The sequence below is a fragment of the Anopheles maculipalpis genome, chromosome 2RL (assembly GCF_943734695.1).
Source record: "Anopheles maculipalpis chromosome 2RL, idAnoMacuDA_375_x, whole genome shotgun sequence".
Lineage (NCBI taxonomy): Eukaryota > Metazoa > Arthropoda > Insecta > Diptera > Culicidae > Anopheles > Anopheles maculipalpis.
The window spans coordinates 50,477,034-50,495,168 of NC_064871.1; the positions used below are offsets into that span (position 1 = coordinate 50,477,034).

The 18,135-nt window shown below is 40.8% G+C and overlaps 2 protein-coding genes across 3 annotated transcripts in view; one reads left to right on the forward strand and one right to left on the reverse strand.

Moving 5' to 3' along the window:
- LOC126556596 (afadin) overlaps nucleotides 1-18,135 on the reverse strand; it is a 172,462-nt gene that overhangs the window by 63,090 nt on the left and 91,237 nt on the right. The window lies entirely within an intron of this gene.
- On the forward strand, nucleotides 177-4,041 carry LOC126567224 (chorion peroxidase-like). The gene is made up of 4 exons (XM_050223456.1): nucleotides 177-342; nucleotides 1,639-2,110; nucleotides 2,192-3,283; nucleotides 3,348-4,041. Exons 1-4 carry the CDS (start codon nucleotides 177-179, stop codon nucleotides 4,030-4,032), a joined length of 2,415 nt encoding a protein of 804 aa, XP_050079413.1. The 3' UTR covers nucleotides 4,033-4,041.

Sequence of the window (18,135 nt, forward strand, 5' to 3'; positions counted from 1 at the left end):
ACAGAAAAGGACAGCAAATTGATACTGGGTTTCTCAGCTCAGCCATTCCAGCAATTCAAACAATCGTTTCAGTGTCCCATGTTAATAGCCCTCCAGCCGGTGGTGTTCGTCTTTTATCGTGCTACATTTAATGGCTTTATTAATATCACTGTCTATATTACGGAACTAGTTATACGATGTACAGTCGTTCACCGATCATCAACGGTGGAGCAGTAGTTTTTCAAAAAATGAAACATGTTATAGTGCCATTGTGTGTACTGGTTTGCATTTCCGAAACACTGGCCGCATCAAACGACGTTGGTATGCGTTCGAATGATTTACACAACCAGCAAAGTGCTAACGGTAAGTAAGCAGTAGCTGGAACCGAAGCCGATTATTTACATGCAAATTCTACTGATTATTGCGGCTGCAGGGCAAGTAGTGTTTGCTTTAATTGCCAGCTGAGATAAATTTAGATAACCTAAATCCGGTGCAAACTTATTCGGGAGAAAAATCGTAATACACGGATGGGCACGTGTCTTGGATAGAGTAAATGTTTGCACAAAGCTATGTACGAGTGAGCGGGTGTGTGTGCGTTGGTTATTCCATCGATTGGTGCAATGACCTTGTAGTCCAGGATTGAGTTTTGGATATTTTTTTATATCTTCGATTGCGTCGAGTAAACAGATTACAAACCAGGAACTACAGAACAATTTAAAATAGATACAATTTTAAGCGAAAACCTTGAGTCTATGCAATCAAATAATCTACGAGATAGTCTATGAGATCAAACGTCAAAGTATTCGGCCATACGTCGAGAATCTAGGTTCAATGGATTGAAAAAACTCTACCAGTGATCTCTTCTATCGTTTTGTTGTCTAGACAAAGTAGCGATCTTCAATATCTTGGAGGAACTGCAAACATGGTTCATGAGAGTGCCTTAACTTCATATGTGAACTCTATGAATGAAATGTGGTCCAATCCTACATCCAGAACGCATTCTATTGGTCGTTGCTACAGTTAGTTTAGAAACTCTTCGATGGACGCGGAGATCACCAATGAATCGTATTTTTATAGGGCCAGTAGCTTGTTTCTTTTGAGACATTTGATCATAAATGACTTCGTCTCAGATATGAATAATCAGGTTTGTTGTCTAACGATGGTACGTTTTCCTGGATCAAGGCATGAAATTAATAAAACTTTTATGACTTGAAGTTTCTAACGAATTGTATCTATTTGAAGAGTTGTACTGTTGAGTGACCGGAGCCTTTCCATGTCCAATGCGCAAGGATAAAACGTAATACTAAGAATTTCGTAATACGCAAGAAAATTTCAATTCCAGTTCTTTATCTGTTTTGATAATTATAGCTACTTAGCTACTACAAATCGATTAAAAACTCTATCACATTGCCGTTCTAAAAAACAGACAGTTAGAATAGGAGGTTATCTGTTGAAAAAATGTGAACATCAGTTTATGTTTTAATTCATCGCTCCCTTTCAATAGCTTAAATGTTACAAACTTGGTTGTTTAGATAGTTTAGAATAAACTCGCCATCTTGAGTTTCACGTATATAGGTTGTGCATCTAATGCAATTCAATTTCCGTTCATTACAAAACACACAGCAATACAATTTTTCTAATTTCACTTTCCCACCACAGCAACCAACTCGCGGTTATTATGTCCACCAGACAGTGTTTGCGTGCGTTTGATCCAGTGCCCGGAAGTCGACCGTATGTCCATCGTTCGCTACCTGTCGCGCCCACCACATCTTCGCCCGCCAACCGAACGTCGTTGGGAAAGTTCGACTTGGCGTCGATGCACGCTGCTGAATGGTGAATTTACTGGCATCTGTTGTCCAGCACATCCGGTTATTGATGTCAGCACAGAAGAATCGTCCTCATTGTCGAAACTGACAAACCACGAACGGGACCAACTTTTACAACAAGCAGAAAAAATTGCATATCAAGAGATGCAAACGTTCCTTACTGCTGACGCGGACGTGCTTGAAAACATGTCCACAAGCACGCACTTTCATGCCGGTCATCTATCGCTTCCGGACGATATTCTTTCGCCGGAACTGGTGCGGCAAGGGTTGCAGGAGATGCTAACATGGCAGGCCCTTGAAAGGATGTAAATGCGATCGCCGTGTAAACTGTAAAGGACGACAGAGTTTTGATGGAATGCTTTTGCTCTGTTTCGCTTCATTTGCAGCTCGAATGGAACGGTGACGGTACAGCATTATCAACGACCCAAGCGCTGTTTGGTTGGGCCACCCTGCGAAAAAAGCCATTCACGCTACCGGCGCTTTGACGGGCGTTGCAATAACATCGAGCCGGGCGGAAGTCTCTGGGGTTCGGCAGGATATCCAATGGAACGGTTGCTTCCGCCAGCATACGGTGATGGCGTTTGGGCGCCACGGATTGTTTCCTACACCGGCCGTTACCTGCCATCGGCTCGTAAATTATCTTCCACGCTGTTTGCCGATCTGCACCATCCGCACGCGGCCTATAACGTGCTACTCATGCAGTTCGGCCAGTTCCTGGCGCACGATTTCTCGCGCAACAAAGCAATCGAAACGAAGACCAAGTGCTGCACGGAGGATGGGTCCGGACGTGTGAGGGATGCTTCACCCGGTTGTATGCCAATAAGTGTTTCCAGTCGGGATGATTTCTACTCCCAGCACGGCGTTCGGTGTATACACTTCATGCGTTCGGCTGTGGCGCCAATGCGGGAATGTGGTTCTGTAGGTCATGGTAGACAGTTGTCCGGTGTAAGTCACTTCATCGACGGATCAGCAATATACGGAACTAGCAGCAAGCAAGCTCACGAGCTTCGGGCACACGAAGGTGGACGTTTGAAGTCGCTGTTTCATAGACGGTTTCACAACGAGTTGCCACCGCTTGATCGTACCAAGGACGCTTGTGATCCGGGTGCTGAAATGTGCTTCCTAACTGGGGACGCCCGATCGAACCAACTGATCTCACTTGTGGCCGTGCATACTCTGTTCTTGCGCGAACACAACCGGCTGGCACGCTGTCTGCAACAGCTCAATCCACACTGGAGCGATGGTACGCTTTACCAGGAGGCTCGACGAATCGTCATTGCCCAACTACAGCACATTGCTTTCGGGGAATATCTTCCCAAAGTGGTCGGTCCACGGTATATAGCGCTGTATCGTCTACATTTGCCAACTGGCGGAACATACAGCGAGTTCTACAACCATCACACGAATCCTTCGATATCGAGCGAGTTTACAGTGGCAGCTTTCCGGTTCGGTCACTCCACCGTACCTTCGAAGCTGGAGTAAGTAGGGTATTGCCTTTCTCTTATGTTCTCATAATGATTTTCAACCCTTTTTATTTTCTAGTCTGCATGACGGTTCAGTGGACACGTGGCGCACATTTTTGGATCCAACGCGTTTTCGCGAACGAAACTTTTACGATGACCTTTTCAAAGCGCTACAGCACCAACCGATGCAGAGCGTCGACGAGCTGTTTTCCACCAGCTTAACGCGCTTCCTGAACGTTAAACCAGGCAAACAGTACGGTATCGATCTGGCCGCCATCAACATCCAGCGCGGCCGGGATCATGCCATTCGACCGTACAACGACTATCGACGGCTGGGAGGCAAACCCGGCCCATACTCGTTCGATGATTTTGGAACCGAAGCGGGCCATAAGCTGCGCTCACTGTACTCGCACCCGGACGATGTGGATCTGTACGTGGGCGGAATTCTCGAGCCACCGGTCGAGGGTGGTGTGGTGGGCGAAACGTTTGCCGAACTGATTGCGGATCAGTTTTCAAAGTTTCAACGTGGCGATCGGTACTTTTACAGCAACGGACCCGATACAAATCCGGGCCATTTTACCGTGCAGCAGTTGAAAGAAATTCAGCGCGTGACCATGGCGTCGTTGATCTGTGCCAATGCAGGCGATCCGGATCGAATGCACGTGCTGCCGGATGTGTTTAGTCTTCCGCACGATGGCAATCGGCTGGTGGATTGTACGGCGAACGAGATTCCAAAGCTGGATCTGAGCTGGTGGAGGGATTAATTTATGTTGGGTGTGGGGTTTTTTTTTTTTGTAGTACGTTGTTGCATTGTGTATGATTTGTTTTATACGTTTTATTTTCGTTTTGGGATTGTTTGCTATATTGTTTGAAATATAGTGCGTTCTGTTTGCATTCGTATTGCAGTGTCTTTAAATTGCCGTTTGTTTGATATTATTTTATAATTATTAAATTATTATATAATTTTATAATAATATTAAAATTAAAATATCCATCAAAGTTCTCATATTTACAGCCAATATTGTTGAGATATTATGCGAGAGAATAAGAAATTTATGTTGGTAAGTAGCAATGGAGCATTGGAGCGTTTTATTCATATTTCATTTATTAGTTTATTAGTTAGTTTTATTCATTTATTCATCTAATTTGTGCAAACCTGCTGAAAAGGATGGTTGGCCCCGTTTGTATGGAAGGGCTAAGGAGGAGCCGCCGCAACGAGGAGCTGTACGAACATTATGACGACCTCACCGTCGTGCAGCGAATTAAGCTCGCCGGGCCATGTTATACGCCAGGCACCGGGCGACTCAGCTCAGAAAGTCCTTTTAGGTCGTCCACACGGACAGAAAAGGCGTGGTAGGCCCAGATTGAGGTGGGAGTATGGCGTGGAATCATTCGATAAGGTATTGGCGGAGCGGGACCGTGAGTGGTTCCGGATTCTGCTGCGGCAGACCAAGACCGCAAAGCGGTTGTAGCGCCTGATAAGTAAGTAAGTAAGTAAGAATAATCATCCAATATTACTTTCTTGGTTAAACAAAGCCTGTGCTTAGCGTGATCAATAAGATACGATTGTAAAGCGCGAAGGTTTGAGTTTGAAAGGCCTTATGTTTGAAGCTTCTTTGAGTGTATGGCATTCGATATGCTATCGAAGTTCCTCTTAGCTACAATCAATTCGATTTCTTATTTCAATTACAACACGACCTTCTTCATGGCTAACAGTAACAGGTCCAATTTCAGGCTACAGGACCAATCTGCCAACCACCTTTTGTATCAAATGAGCTGCTTTCTGCCATTACTCGTTTTCTATTTCTTATCAAGATTTCCCTACTTCTTTTGTGCCGACTTCCCTACGCTCAAATTATAAGTAGACTTCGCTGCATGCTGTTTGCCGCCCACTGGTCAATGGAACATCTTCCATCAGTCCGTATATAGTGAATCAGCGAAATATCACACTTCGCCCTCGCTGAATGCTAATTTCTACAGCATATTTCCAACCACTTAATTTGATGGATGTTCATCTTCAGCCACATCATCGTGCTTATCCTCATCGTTGCTGGTTTTTCGCTTTTTCTCTCGTGCGGTCATTAGTTTTACTGCTGAAAGTCACGAATGCCGCGAAGCCAAATATTGTTTATCTTTCGCCCTATACGACATCGTAAATGGCGTCGTGTTTTCCCTCCAGTGTGTTTGAGTACATGGGTGCAACGGTGATGTTTGCATTCGGCGCGCTACGGTGAAAAACAGTGGACTGGTTCTGCATCGCGTGTCCAAGAAATTTCTCCCGAACCCGGGACTGCTTACGGTGCGGACGGGTGGGCACGTTCTGTTTACTCTCGGAAAATGATTTGCTTTGCCCGGGCTCAAATGGTATTTGCCAAAAAGCGGGACCAGAAAGATTCCTAACATTTTCCCCAGTGTTTCCTGCAGTTTTTTTTTTTTGAAGGCTTCTCTGCTGTCGTTAGGTCCGCACAATCTCTGTTCGACGTTTAGCCTTTGTTAAAGTAAACCATTTCCGGCACTGTCGAGTATTTAGTCTGACAGGTGCTAGTTTGCTTCAAAGACATTGGCAGAAAGCATATACAATGCTCGTTGAAAGCCTGCTATTGCATACTGATCTTCTTACTAGTTTCGACCAATACCGAATCCATAGCAAGGGTGCATTTCGAATGGAAATGCAATCCTTTGTTGAAACGAAGGCTGCATACGTTGAGCTAATGAATGTAATGAAAATACCTGTTCGGTGCTAGTGAGCAACAAGTGGCCATGCAGGCAGATAAAACATTGCTTCCCACTATGTACACACGCCATGTTCACAGCACGGCCACAACGTTCATCCGAGCTTTCGCACAACCGAGCCGACAACAGCGTGACGTATGCTTCGGGATGAACGCCGTGTTGTTTATCTGTTCCTGGCCGGCTGGCCGGTGGCGAGTGCGAGTGCATGCCACCGCTTTCATCTTTAATGTCGTACATTTTTATTCACAAATTCGGCCACTTAATCCAGCACTGGACCTATGTTCGCAATAAAGAAAATCCTCAAGGTCTCAAGGGCAGGTATGCAACTGTGATGGACAGGTTCGTGGTGCTTATGGTCATCTGTAATATAATGGATTCAATCCGAATGCTTTGCGATGAGTTGAAGGGAAAATCACGCATCATCGCACACAAACAACGGTTGCGGGTTCGTGCCTTTAATTCAGGTGAATAATGGAGAGCATTTCGGGGAAACATTCCAACGTTTTGGTTGGCTTCGAACCGTGATGCTGTTAATTATTTTTTAACAGCAGCTAACAGCAGGCTGCTAGATTTTAGACATTCATTTTGTTTGGATGTTTTGTGAGTGAGCGTGTGTCTGTGTATGTGTGTGAAAAGTTTACAGATGGACCGTCTCTTCCTTGCATTTAGCATGTGGCCGTTTGTTTGTCCGGTGACGATCTGATACACGCTAGTATAGACAGTTGGAATGGGTAATCTACTGAATTTCGCTAATTGATGCACCTGCGGACCGGATCGAACTAGTTTGCGTCGCTTCTTCCTCGAGTGGTTTTATCATATGGCTAAACATCATATTTTTAGACACGAGGATACGGTACTGCGAATTCGAAGAGCAAGCAAGTTTCGTTTGAAAAATGTTAGATTCACGTAAAACATTCAGTATCAGATACTGCAAGATGGTTCGCGATGTTTGTTTGCGCGATGTTTGTTTGCTATGAGTTTTGTAAAATGCATCATACGGGTGCAGATAATTCCAAAGCCTTAGAATATGTCCATCCAGCGTTCGTAGTGTGATTTAATCACAGATTGTATGTACTCTTAGTTAAATTCAACTGGGAATCTTTAGCAAAGATACTTTGCAATAAATGTTGCACACTTCTTTAAACATTCAAAATGTTATTAAAATAAGTGTTTGCATTTATTCTTTTTATTAATTTTATTTATCTCTTTTAGCATTGATTATAATTTTACTAACAGGTATATGAATTTGAACACGAATTAGTTAGCAATATTAACTAGTGAGAATGGAGAATATCATGCAGGGTCATTATATGTAACTTAAGTGTACCGAATTTGGTAAGAATTGTTTTCGTGCGCCCAACTACTTGTAATCTGTGACCAAAATGCCAGAGAATGCTTTAATTGGACCACTGGCGGTCCGTTGAATTGAATAAACTAATAATAATAATTATTATAATATAATTAATACAGGGTTTCTGAGTAGGACTAGACAAGTGCGAGCCATTTCTACACAACGCTCAAGATGAACTGGACAGCGGGTAGGTTGAATTGGACAACCGTCGCCGATTCTCGACAGTTGAAGTGGACGATGGTCAAGTAGAACTGGACAGTCATATTTGAGGCAGTTGATTAAAATTAAATTAAAAAATTAAAATAAAAAAAAATAAAAAAAAACTGCTGAAATACACATTTTATCGAATATGCAATTCTAAAAAAATTCCCAAGCGTACGTATACTTTCACACCGAATATAATTACAATCAGAATGCATGGTTTTCTTTAAAAATGTGAGGTAGAAATAAAATATTTGCAATACCTGTTCAAAAATGAATCTTTTGACAGAAGATGACTGAAGACGTTTCTGTTTATAATCACTGAGTCAAGTTCTTGTAGTTGTTGTCATGGATATTTTACAGAATCAAAAATATTAAATCAGACGTATAAACATTCATATACATTTGTTTTACCGCTTTCAAACATGTTCAAAGTACAAACTTTATGAATATTATTATTGAATGCATGTTATGCATGTAAATTACAAAAAAATGCGTATTTCAACGGTTACTTTTTAAATATTTGCCAAGCGTTTCAAATATGACTGTCCAGTTCTACCTACCCAGTTCTACTGTAGTTGTAGAGTTCAACCTACCCGCTGTCCAGTTCATCTTGAACGTTGTCTAGAAATGCTTCGCACTTGTCTAGTTCTACTAAGAAACCCTGTAATAGTGTAGACTACACCAGCGCCAGTATTCAAACGGCAGGAGCGGGATGCAAAATCCATCCGGATCGTTCCCGCGTAGTAGCTACCCTAATAAGTGATATCAGCAAGTCTAGTAAGCCATTCGATGACCGGAGTAATGGATCGTTAAGCAAAGGAGAAGAAGATTTAGTTGTGAATTTACATATTTTTCACTGTTTTAATGTTTTAATTGTTAAATGTTTTTTCATCCCATTGCTTATATATTGATTTATAACTGTGCATCATACAAAAAAAAAAAAAAAAAACAAAATCTTTCACATACTTGACCACAAAAACACCAACAGATACAAAAAAATCCTAACTAAGCAACTCAATATAGTAATCAATAAAGTAATAGGAAAACATTAACCGATTTGTTAAAAATGAACCTTTCATAATTATTTGATAACCAAACAGCAAACAAAGAGAAACTAAAGTAAAACATATCATTCTATACCATAAAAATAAAACTTTTAAACAAAAAGCTCTCAATGATACCATTTTTAAAGTGAAAAAATATTAACAATAAATAGGTAAAAGTAAAATAAGGGTGAAAATAACAGAAAAACAAGACTATCGAAAAAACGACACAGAATCTGAGGTACATTCACACAAAGACATAACGAAGTACAAAAAAAAAGATAAAAGCATATGCAGTCAAAAGTTTTTTGTGTGTGTAGTACGGCTTTGACTATAGTTTAACCCAGAATAATTGGAGGATACAATTTGTTCAACAATGAAGAAGAATAAAGCCATAAATAATTTATAATTTCGCTTAGGATTGATTCTAGGTATGATTATGAAATAAGCTTTTTAACTTCCTGCTATCAGCAAGGACTAACTAATCTACTACGTGGTATCAATAAGTTTCGTATACGATTAGAAGGCTTGTATGTCAAAGCAGACCGTTAAGCCTATAAGAAGTAGACCAGATGGCTCTTCTAAGAGAATTAGTTTTTGTTGGGATATCATGGCAACTTTGCTATTTTCCTGGAACAAATTCAAAAAACCACCAGTTGACGTGCTGATTTTTGTCAGCAAAAAATTTACGGCACAATTGCAAAATATCTTACCTTCTTCGAACATCTTTCCACTTTCACACGTCTTGCACCTCTCGCACGAATCACCTGCGAGTGTGTCTTCGCTTGAGAATGCTTTGATGGTCGATTCTTCTGTGAATTTAGTCCTAATGATTGGATTCCTCCCCGTTTGGTGGAGGTAAACATGCGTCAATTGGATGTTTACCTGCGATCCATTTCGTCCAAACACGGATGCAATAAAAAACTATGTACATTTGAATTGCAAACAAGTACCGTGTGGGTGTGTTTGGTATTTTTAAGGTTTTTATTTTCTCGCAAAATGCCCGCACAAAAGTCACCTTAGTGTATTTGTTTGTTCAGTTAGTGGGTTTGAAATAATCAGGAAAATTGAACAAAAAAAATCCCTGAAGCTGCTTACCATTTCCTTCGTATCGATGCTGGACACCTGCTGGAGCTGGTGCTCTAATCGGATTGCGTTTTTGTGTGCATTTGTGTGATGTTTTCAGTGTTGCTCATTTTATGTCGAAATTAAACAAATTATTACCAAAGGCAATAGAAAAACCTAATTGCAGTGTTTGTAATGTTTGGTAGAAAAACCAAATGTTTGGTCACCAGTCCAAAGGCGAATGAAAAAACGGAGTGGAAAAATACACTCTTCTGGCACTGGAACGGAAGGTTCATTCCGATCGCGATGAACTCACAACCACCACGTTCGGTTCGGGTTCGCGTTTTCGGTGCTGCGTTCACCGGTGGGGTCGGTTTGGCTGCTGGATTGATGATTGTTGGTTAGTTTGCTCGCGACTTTGCACCCGGACGGATTTTCCTGGCCTGATCCACTCGTTAGAAGACAAAAGTGTTTGGCAGTTTGCTACGGCTCCATGCTTTCCCGTGTGATAGTGTTTGCCGGTCTCTTAGTAACGTCCTCTTCGGCCATGTTTGCCCTTGTGTCCGGGTGCGGGTATAGAGTTACACTGTGGTGCGATAATTGTTCGAAACTGGCTGCTCTCCACTAGCAGGGCGCCCCAGCATCAATTGGTGGGCTTAATTAATGAAGTCATATCTATCCGGTGGAAAATGGTGTAACGAGCCCATGGCAGGGCTACGCATAGTGCATCGGGAGTTCACTTAACCCTCATTGTGTTTAGTATGAGCCTTGGATGGTGCTGCTGGATGGAAGATCAGTTTCCAATGTGTATTGTTTATGGAAGTATCTGCGTGAGTGTCTGTGTGTGCTGCGTGTAGTGATGTAAAAGGTTTCTTCTGCCCGTACACGCACCAAACAACGACGATTGGGCTCTAGTGCGACTCTGCTCCGGTTGGATACGGGCTGTATCTCCGGCAACGTGTGAGGAGGTGATTGGTCCGAGACTGAACAAAATTATCACCCCGATGTTAATTTACAGTGCCAGCGGGGTGATGGTGTGAGTGTGTACATTTATTTTTTTTTGATGAAATTGAATAAAAAATCACAAATATTTCCTCCCCGGGAGCTGCTATTTACATCTATTGTTCCACATTTGTATGTCTCTTTCTGTGGCTTTCCGCAAGTATTTGTGCTTCAGCGTTATGTACATACATGGATGTACATGCATGTGTGGTGGAGTGTTTGAACGTGTGCTTCAGTCGTGATTGTGCCCGTGATATGAGGCTTGTGCTGGCGGAACATTTGTCCTTCGAAAGAGCAAAAGCAAACACAGTCTCAGACTGTCCGCACTGGGTTTGTTTGCACGTATCGTGCGATCATGATCTAATTTAAGGTTGTGCGGTTGCGAATCGTCTGCCCGCGAAGCGGAGTAGCACTGCGAAGCGCGAGCCACTTGAGAAAGGAAGAAAAAAAAAACTCCAACTGCCTGATGGTTTGGTGTAATTTGAAGATTTTTTATTATTTAACGCACGACCACAGCTGTCGCCGCCTGATGGAAATCGAGTTAACACTATCCTGCACAGGTAAGCAAGGCCACCATTTTGTTGGCAAATAAATGTTTTATACTTCTAGAATTTGCTTCTTTTTTCAAATCTTCTCGTAAATCATGCTCAAGATATATCCGAACAACCATATGCGGCTCCCATGAGCACAAAAACCCAACCTTAATGTACACCACGAATAAAATTATAACATTTGCAATGCAAAACACTGGTCCTGGGAATCCCGCCACCTACTGACAGATGAAACGCATCCGCAAACGAGAGGGTGGGCTACAAATTTGATGATCACCATGAAGAAAATGCAATCAGTATCAAATGAAAGAGTGTGGCACATTTGCGGCTCAAATGCGTTGGTTACTCCGTGAGCAATGGAAGGCTGCATCCAAAATGGATAGTCATGCATTTGCTTGGTGTAGGATTCCTTACAAAATGAAAACGTGCGAAGAGCCAATTTCTCCTTGTCGAAAAAAAAAAAACCGAAGCTTTACATCTATCATGAAGAAATAAATGAAAATGTATGCAAATGGGAAACGCTTTTTCAACGAACAGTTGCAGTGAAGTGCATTCGGCTGAGCCTTGTGCACCGCAGTTGGGTGTCATACGAAATTAAGCGGGCAATGAAAATACAATTAACAATTGGGAAATAACATTCATTAAAACAATTTGCAATTTGCAAACAAATTGATTACTGGCATTCAGCAAAAAGGGTTATCTCTCTCGGGCCCAATTTTCGCAGTTGAACGTTTAAGCAAAGGGCGTGGAGTATGATGAGGTTACCTACATTTATTTTTCAACTTATGTGCAGTTGAGCGAGAGGAATCGTAATCAGGGACATTGTTTTTTTATAGTCCACGACACACGTGCGAAACTTTGAAGAGGTCTCAAACTGCAACACGAAGCAAAACTCAAACTGCATCCTTTAGGTTTTTACAAAATATAGATTTAAAACCTAACCACAAATAGATTTAAACCTAACCTAGATTTAAAGAAGTTCCTTGGTCTAAAAGGAAAAAAAAAATTCACAAACAAAACGACTAGGCTTTAAAAAAGAGAATTAACACACAATAAACAAAGAGCACAACAGATGAGTTAGGATTGTAGACCGAAAGATGGGAGCACTGCTCTGAAATGCTAGCTGAAATGCTCATTTAATAAGTGCCCAAATAATATGTGAACTTAAAAAGCTATCACTTCCATAAATGGTATTCCCGCGGCAAAGAAACACGATTTATTTATTTAAATGAATCGAAAGGTTAGCTGGTTATTCTTTGTAGCATTTATTATATTAACCATCAATTTCATAATATTGGTTTAATAAATACCCTTCAAAATGCAGACACAGATGCAGACAGCTTTAAATTTAATTTCGAAATATTACATTCAAACATGAATTTTATTTTAACATGCATGAGAGGAACGCTTTTTCGTAAATATTAGCTTCGAGAACAGATGTACATTCAACAGACGAGTGTTGCTATTTTCCAGTACACATCAGTGTTTGGTTCATTCATGGTTTGGCATCATCATTTGTTTTGACTTTTTTTTGGGAAAAACCTTTGAAGTTTGTATTTGTCCAGTGCAAGGCTCACCTTAGCAGAGAGACCAAAAAGCTGGTAAGATAGTCAAACACTCAACTTGCAGCTAATTCAGATGATTTGATTTGCTGACTTCAACCTCTTGACGACGTAATTAACAAATCTTTCAAGGATCTTAGCAAAGCAAAATGGTTTTGCTTCTCGATTGATGCAAAAACAGACTTTAATGAGATAGATCACAAAGTAATTCCACTCGATTCCTTTATGAAGTTTCTAATATTACCGATAGAAGACAAGAAACAATAAATTTTTAAATGTTTTTGGAGTCCTAATTGATAATTTTCTCCATACCCATATTTTTTTTCTCTCTCTCGTTTGCCATCATTGTTGTATCTGCAATGGCGGAGAAATTCGACCATTAATTAAATTACTATGTAACGTCAATGATAATATTCCTAGAGCGACAAAACATTTACAAGAATCGATCCATTACATATCAATAAGCTCGAAGAGCTAATGATAATAAGTGTAGAGAAACAAATCTGGGAAATGGATAATACTTCATGGAAAATGAAAACATTTTCCCGTAAAACTTGCGTCATTACGAAAGCCACACAGTAATTAAATCGAATAATAATTTACTTTATTTTTAAACACACATTGTTTGGAAGCTGATTGATTTCGTATCGTATTCCAAAATCTTTGATCTTAAATGGTTTCCGTAAATTGATATATTAATTGAATTGAAGCTTTACAACCTTCGCTGTGTGCTAGAACAAAAAAAAAAAGGAAAGGACAAATAAACACTTCAAACATCATACATATTGTATGGCAACATTTTAACTTTTATGCCATGGGGCCAAGCATGGGATTTGATGCGTGTGCGCCACGATATACATATTCAAAATAGTAACCCCTCGGTATACATATTTATGATTACCACTTCAACGCTTCAACAGCAGCTCTCGCTGGAGTAGCACAAAAGCACTATAAAACCACACATTCATACACGCATCTGACAGCCACAGACAGAACTGGACTGTTTGCTACCCCATTAGATGGCTACGGTATGGTACAATGATCGCATAATTCACATCTTTTTGAAGTTGCTATGTAACTAGCTTTTCTTTTTGCCGTCGCTGTTTAAAAACACCCATACCAGATTGACTCGGAAAGCACACAGCAGTATTGCTAGAAGCAAGGTAGCGTGAAAGCAAAGGATCAGATCATAAAATCTTCCTCACCGGTCTCGAGAGATTTTTCTGGTGGTCCTGAACCTGGACCAAGGCGCATTTTCCGGAAGAGCGTTTGCAGTTGAATGAAATTTTCAATTATCAATCCCAGACAAAGGACGCCCACGGGGGAAAATAGTCCATGACAGAGTTCATGAGGCATGGCAACGATTTGCATGAAAATGAAAAGATGCGAACGTTGACTTCAATCTTACGGACACACCTGGTCGAGTTTCTGATTAATTAAAAAATATTTGACCATTTGAAAATACGTTCGTTTGTTTTTGTGTGTCTATTTTCAACCAGTAGAAATTAGACCAAAATGCACGATTGTAAGAACACCGCAGACGAAGTCCATAAATGGACACTCACTTATCGATAAGCACCAGGTACGTAATCAGAAACACAATAAAAGATACCCACGAAAGTCGGTTCCACGCTAATCGGTGTGTTTGGCGATGTGTATTGGTCAGATATAATTGCACCGAATATATTGCATTCCATTGAAAACCGCTGATCGATAAGAAGCAGCGTACTTTATTGAAAGATGCTGTCTGGTCATCGTATCGTTTTAGGCCTTGCCGGTTTACCGGGGCGTAAAAGAGAATTGACGGCGTGCCATAGCGACACAGACGGGCAGTAAAATTTACGAGCTATCAAGCACACACAGCATGGAACCCTTCACGAGTGGCACGTGCTAAGTAAGTTGATAAAATAGGGCGAGCAGCGTACGGTCGTTTAATTCAGCGTTTTGTAAGAAAAATGCCGAGGAAGAAAGTGTTCGTACGTTTCGGCGAATTTTGTTCCATCGGAACGTCGGGACGGGAAATGCTTTAAAATGTATCGATAAAGGGAAATATAATAACGATTATATTTTAAGCTCCCATTTTTTCCTGTTCGTGATAGTCCAGTTTAAGGATTTTTCTCCCTGTGTTCTTGAGTCTTTTTTTTTGAAAATATATTTTAGCAGAGAGCTCTTCTTCTCTTCAACACGCTAACAGGCTCGAACGTTGGCTCGTGTCGCGGTTAAGACGCGTTAATGAGATTTATCATCATCGAGCGTATGCTCGATCGGTTCAAGTTTCCTCGGCGGCCATTAGAAAGAAGTTATGTTTATTCATGGTAAAAAGTAAATTGTGTTTTGAGTTTTTTTTGGCCTATCTGTTACAAAGTCGGCACCATTTTTTCCCCTAAAATCTGAAAACCTGGCTGGATCAGGCGTCAAGTAACATCATAGAGCAAGTTCGTGTTAATTTAGAACTCCCGGTCTCGAAGATTGTTGTAAGGCAAATTCTTAGAACATCACGACGACCGTGACCACAAAGAGACGAAACATTGCCTGTTTCCTTTAAGGCAAGGTGTGTAATTAATGGTTTTATCGTATAAAATAATTATGCCAGTTTGCTTAGACATATTTGAGGCTCAATTCCAAACGGCCTTCTATACAAACAGCAAAAATTTGGCATTGATTTTGTAATCTACCGTGCACATTTGTCTACCTATACATATAACTTGTTGTAAGTCATGCCTAAGAAGATAATCCTTATCGCGTGGGAAGGAGTTTCAACTAATTCTATTTATGGAGTAGGCTCACAACCCATAAGTCCTTGTTACAACATTCCTCCAATGTTCTCAGCCATAGTACGGTCAATGAGTAGTGAGAAAAGAATCCCCAACACTGGCTAAGCTAATAACAGTAATGTATTTACACTCCTTCACCCATCCATGAATAGTTAATAGTTTGTTGTGTTTTTTTGACCTCGCACAATAAATTTAATTTAACGCCGTATTATTCCAAGTGAAGGAGATTGTGAGGTTAGAAAAGGATAAACCCTCATCAAGATTTTGGACCGTCCCCCTGAAACAAAAAAAGAAGGAATACAATAACAAAAAACCAAACCAACATGGGAAAGATGGCCTCCATTTTCCAAGAAAGTCAGATTGAACCTGATGGAAATACTTTTTTCATTAGATGCAGCAAAAGCGTCGGTAGCTCGGTTGGAAAGCGTTAAGGATGAACGGTTCGGCCTTTCCACACAACCCATTCCTTGATTGATTAAGGGAACAGTGTGAACTAATTCTTGTTCACCAAGCATTCAGATTGATGTAGATTTCTATCTAGACATTATTGTTGTTTTATTTATGCCGTAGACTTCTTAACAAACCCTTATTAATTATTAATTTATGCTTATTTAGATTTTAAGGACCCTGGTTCTGGTTCTGAAAACTTTATACTTTGTAAAGCTTGTCCTATTATTGAAAACTTCAAAGGTACGATCTCCACTACAACAAGAATAAAGGATTAGCTCATGATAACACTTTCGTTTCTTGCTTAGACGTTTATTATTGTGTATGCAACTAAATTTCGACCGTTTTGATTGTTTTGGGCCACCGGACAACGGTATGTGATTTTGACGTATTAAAAACCATCACAAATCAAGTTGGATTTGTCGCTGATTGAATCGCGATCGCTTCTGGCTAGACCATGACTTGAAGTAGAGGCACATCGTAACCGTTTTGGTTCCTCTGATTCTGGTTATGTGTCGAGAATTCAACGTTGTTTGTGAACATTTCTAACCACACATGACGTGTCTTCTGGGTTTTTAAATTGTATCCGTCTTGCACGTCCTACCGCTTACTAACAACCCCGACGAAGTGATCGCTTTAGCTATAAGAAAGCTTCGCTAGGGCCATTTTAGTCCATCTATTTAAACAAACAAAATAACAAAATAAAAAATGCCATTATTTCAATAGCAATCTACAAAAAAATCAGGTTTTTTCTGTAGCTGGTGGGAGCTCCTAAGCTTAGTTTACTGTAAGTTGTTAACAACCTTGGTAAAATATCACAGGAGTTCGTTAAGCAATAATTTATCAGATTTAACCAAACGCTGCATGAGAAACTACCAAAATACACATCAAAGTCATATGTACATAGCATACCATATTGTCTCGTCGGTTGAAACCAGCCTGGAAAATTCTTCTTGGCTTAATGACCTCTAAGGTCACGCCGGCCATCGAAACGGCTTACTAGACTTGTCGATACCACGTAGTTGGTTAGTCACTCCTCACTACGGGGGACGGTTCGGAAGGGATTTTAAGTCCGCTCCTGCCGTTTGAAGACCCTCGCCGCTGTAGCCTCTACCACCGGGGCGCCCCAAGCCTGGAAAACTTGACCTATCTATGTGTAAAAAGTGATTTCGCCTTTTTTATTCACTGCAGAACGGGCAGGTTGTTAAACTTATAAACTATGCTTATATCTAGCAAATCATGAAAATACGGCTGGTAGGGAGATATTTAGTTCTCCCACCATTTGAATTCATACTATCCCGAGAGGGCTATCCATCCTCTTGGATGGTGTGGATGTTGTCTTTGGATCCTATTTGCTTCTTGCTGCCAGTTTCCTTGGATGAAGTCGATATTCTTCCTTATTTCTGGACAAACAGCAGTGATCGCGCCTTTGGAGTCTCTCAAAACTTCACCTGCATGGAGGTTGAAGAAAAAACCGATCCTGCTACAGCCTGTTGCCTCTAGTATGATCATACTAAAGCCTGAGGTCTATTACTTCTTCACTCAAAACACTTGTCGTGACGGACGAAGTTGGAACTGCACATAACTTTAATAATTCCAGTACTCACATCAGTCTGTGAGACAAGGATTTTGTCTAAAACGGATGAAACCTTCTTAGCCGCGTTTGAGAGGAAGATGCTTGATGTACGGAGATTTTAGCATTGCTCAAGGAATCAGATTCATCAGGCTTCATTGAGCTAGTCAAGTCATGAAAAGAGCACAATACAACCCATTTTGTAAAGTATTTTAAGATTCTCCACATGAACAGAGGTGGCGTGGCAGGTCTCGACTTATGTGGTTACCACGCCTCAGATGCTAGACCATCAGCAGTATCGACAGTTTCCGCAGAAAGCCAAAACCACGAAGCAATTGTAATGCCTGATAATCTTCTCTCGCCCACGATATTCTCCAGATTGTTCCATCCATCCATTTCGTTCAATGGGAAAATGTGAGCTAGCTAACCCACACTTGACAAAAATGACTTATTTTCCTGGAGTACCTCCAAAGGTAGAAACTATATTAAATAAAAAATTAATAATTTCACTTAAAGCAGGTAAAATGTCATGACAAAGGTTAAAATAAACTTTAAAAGTAAC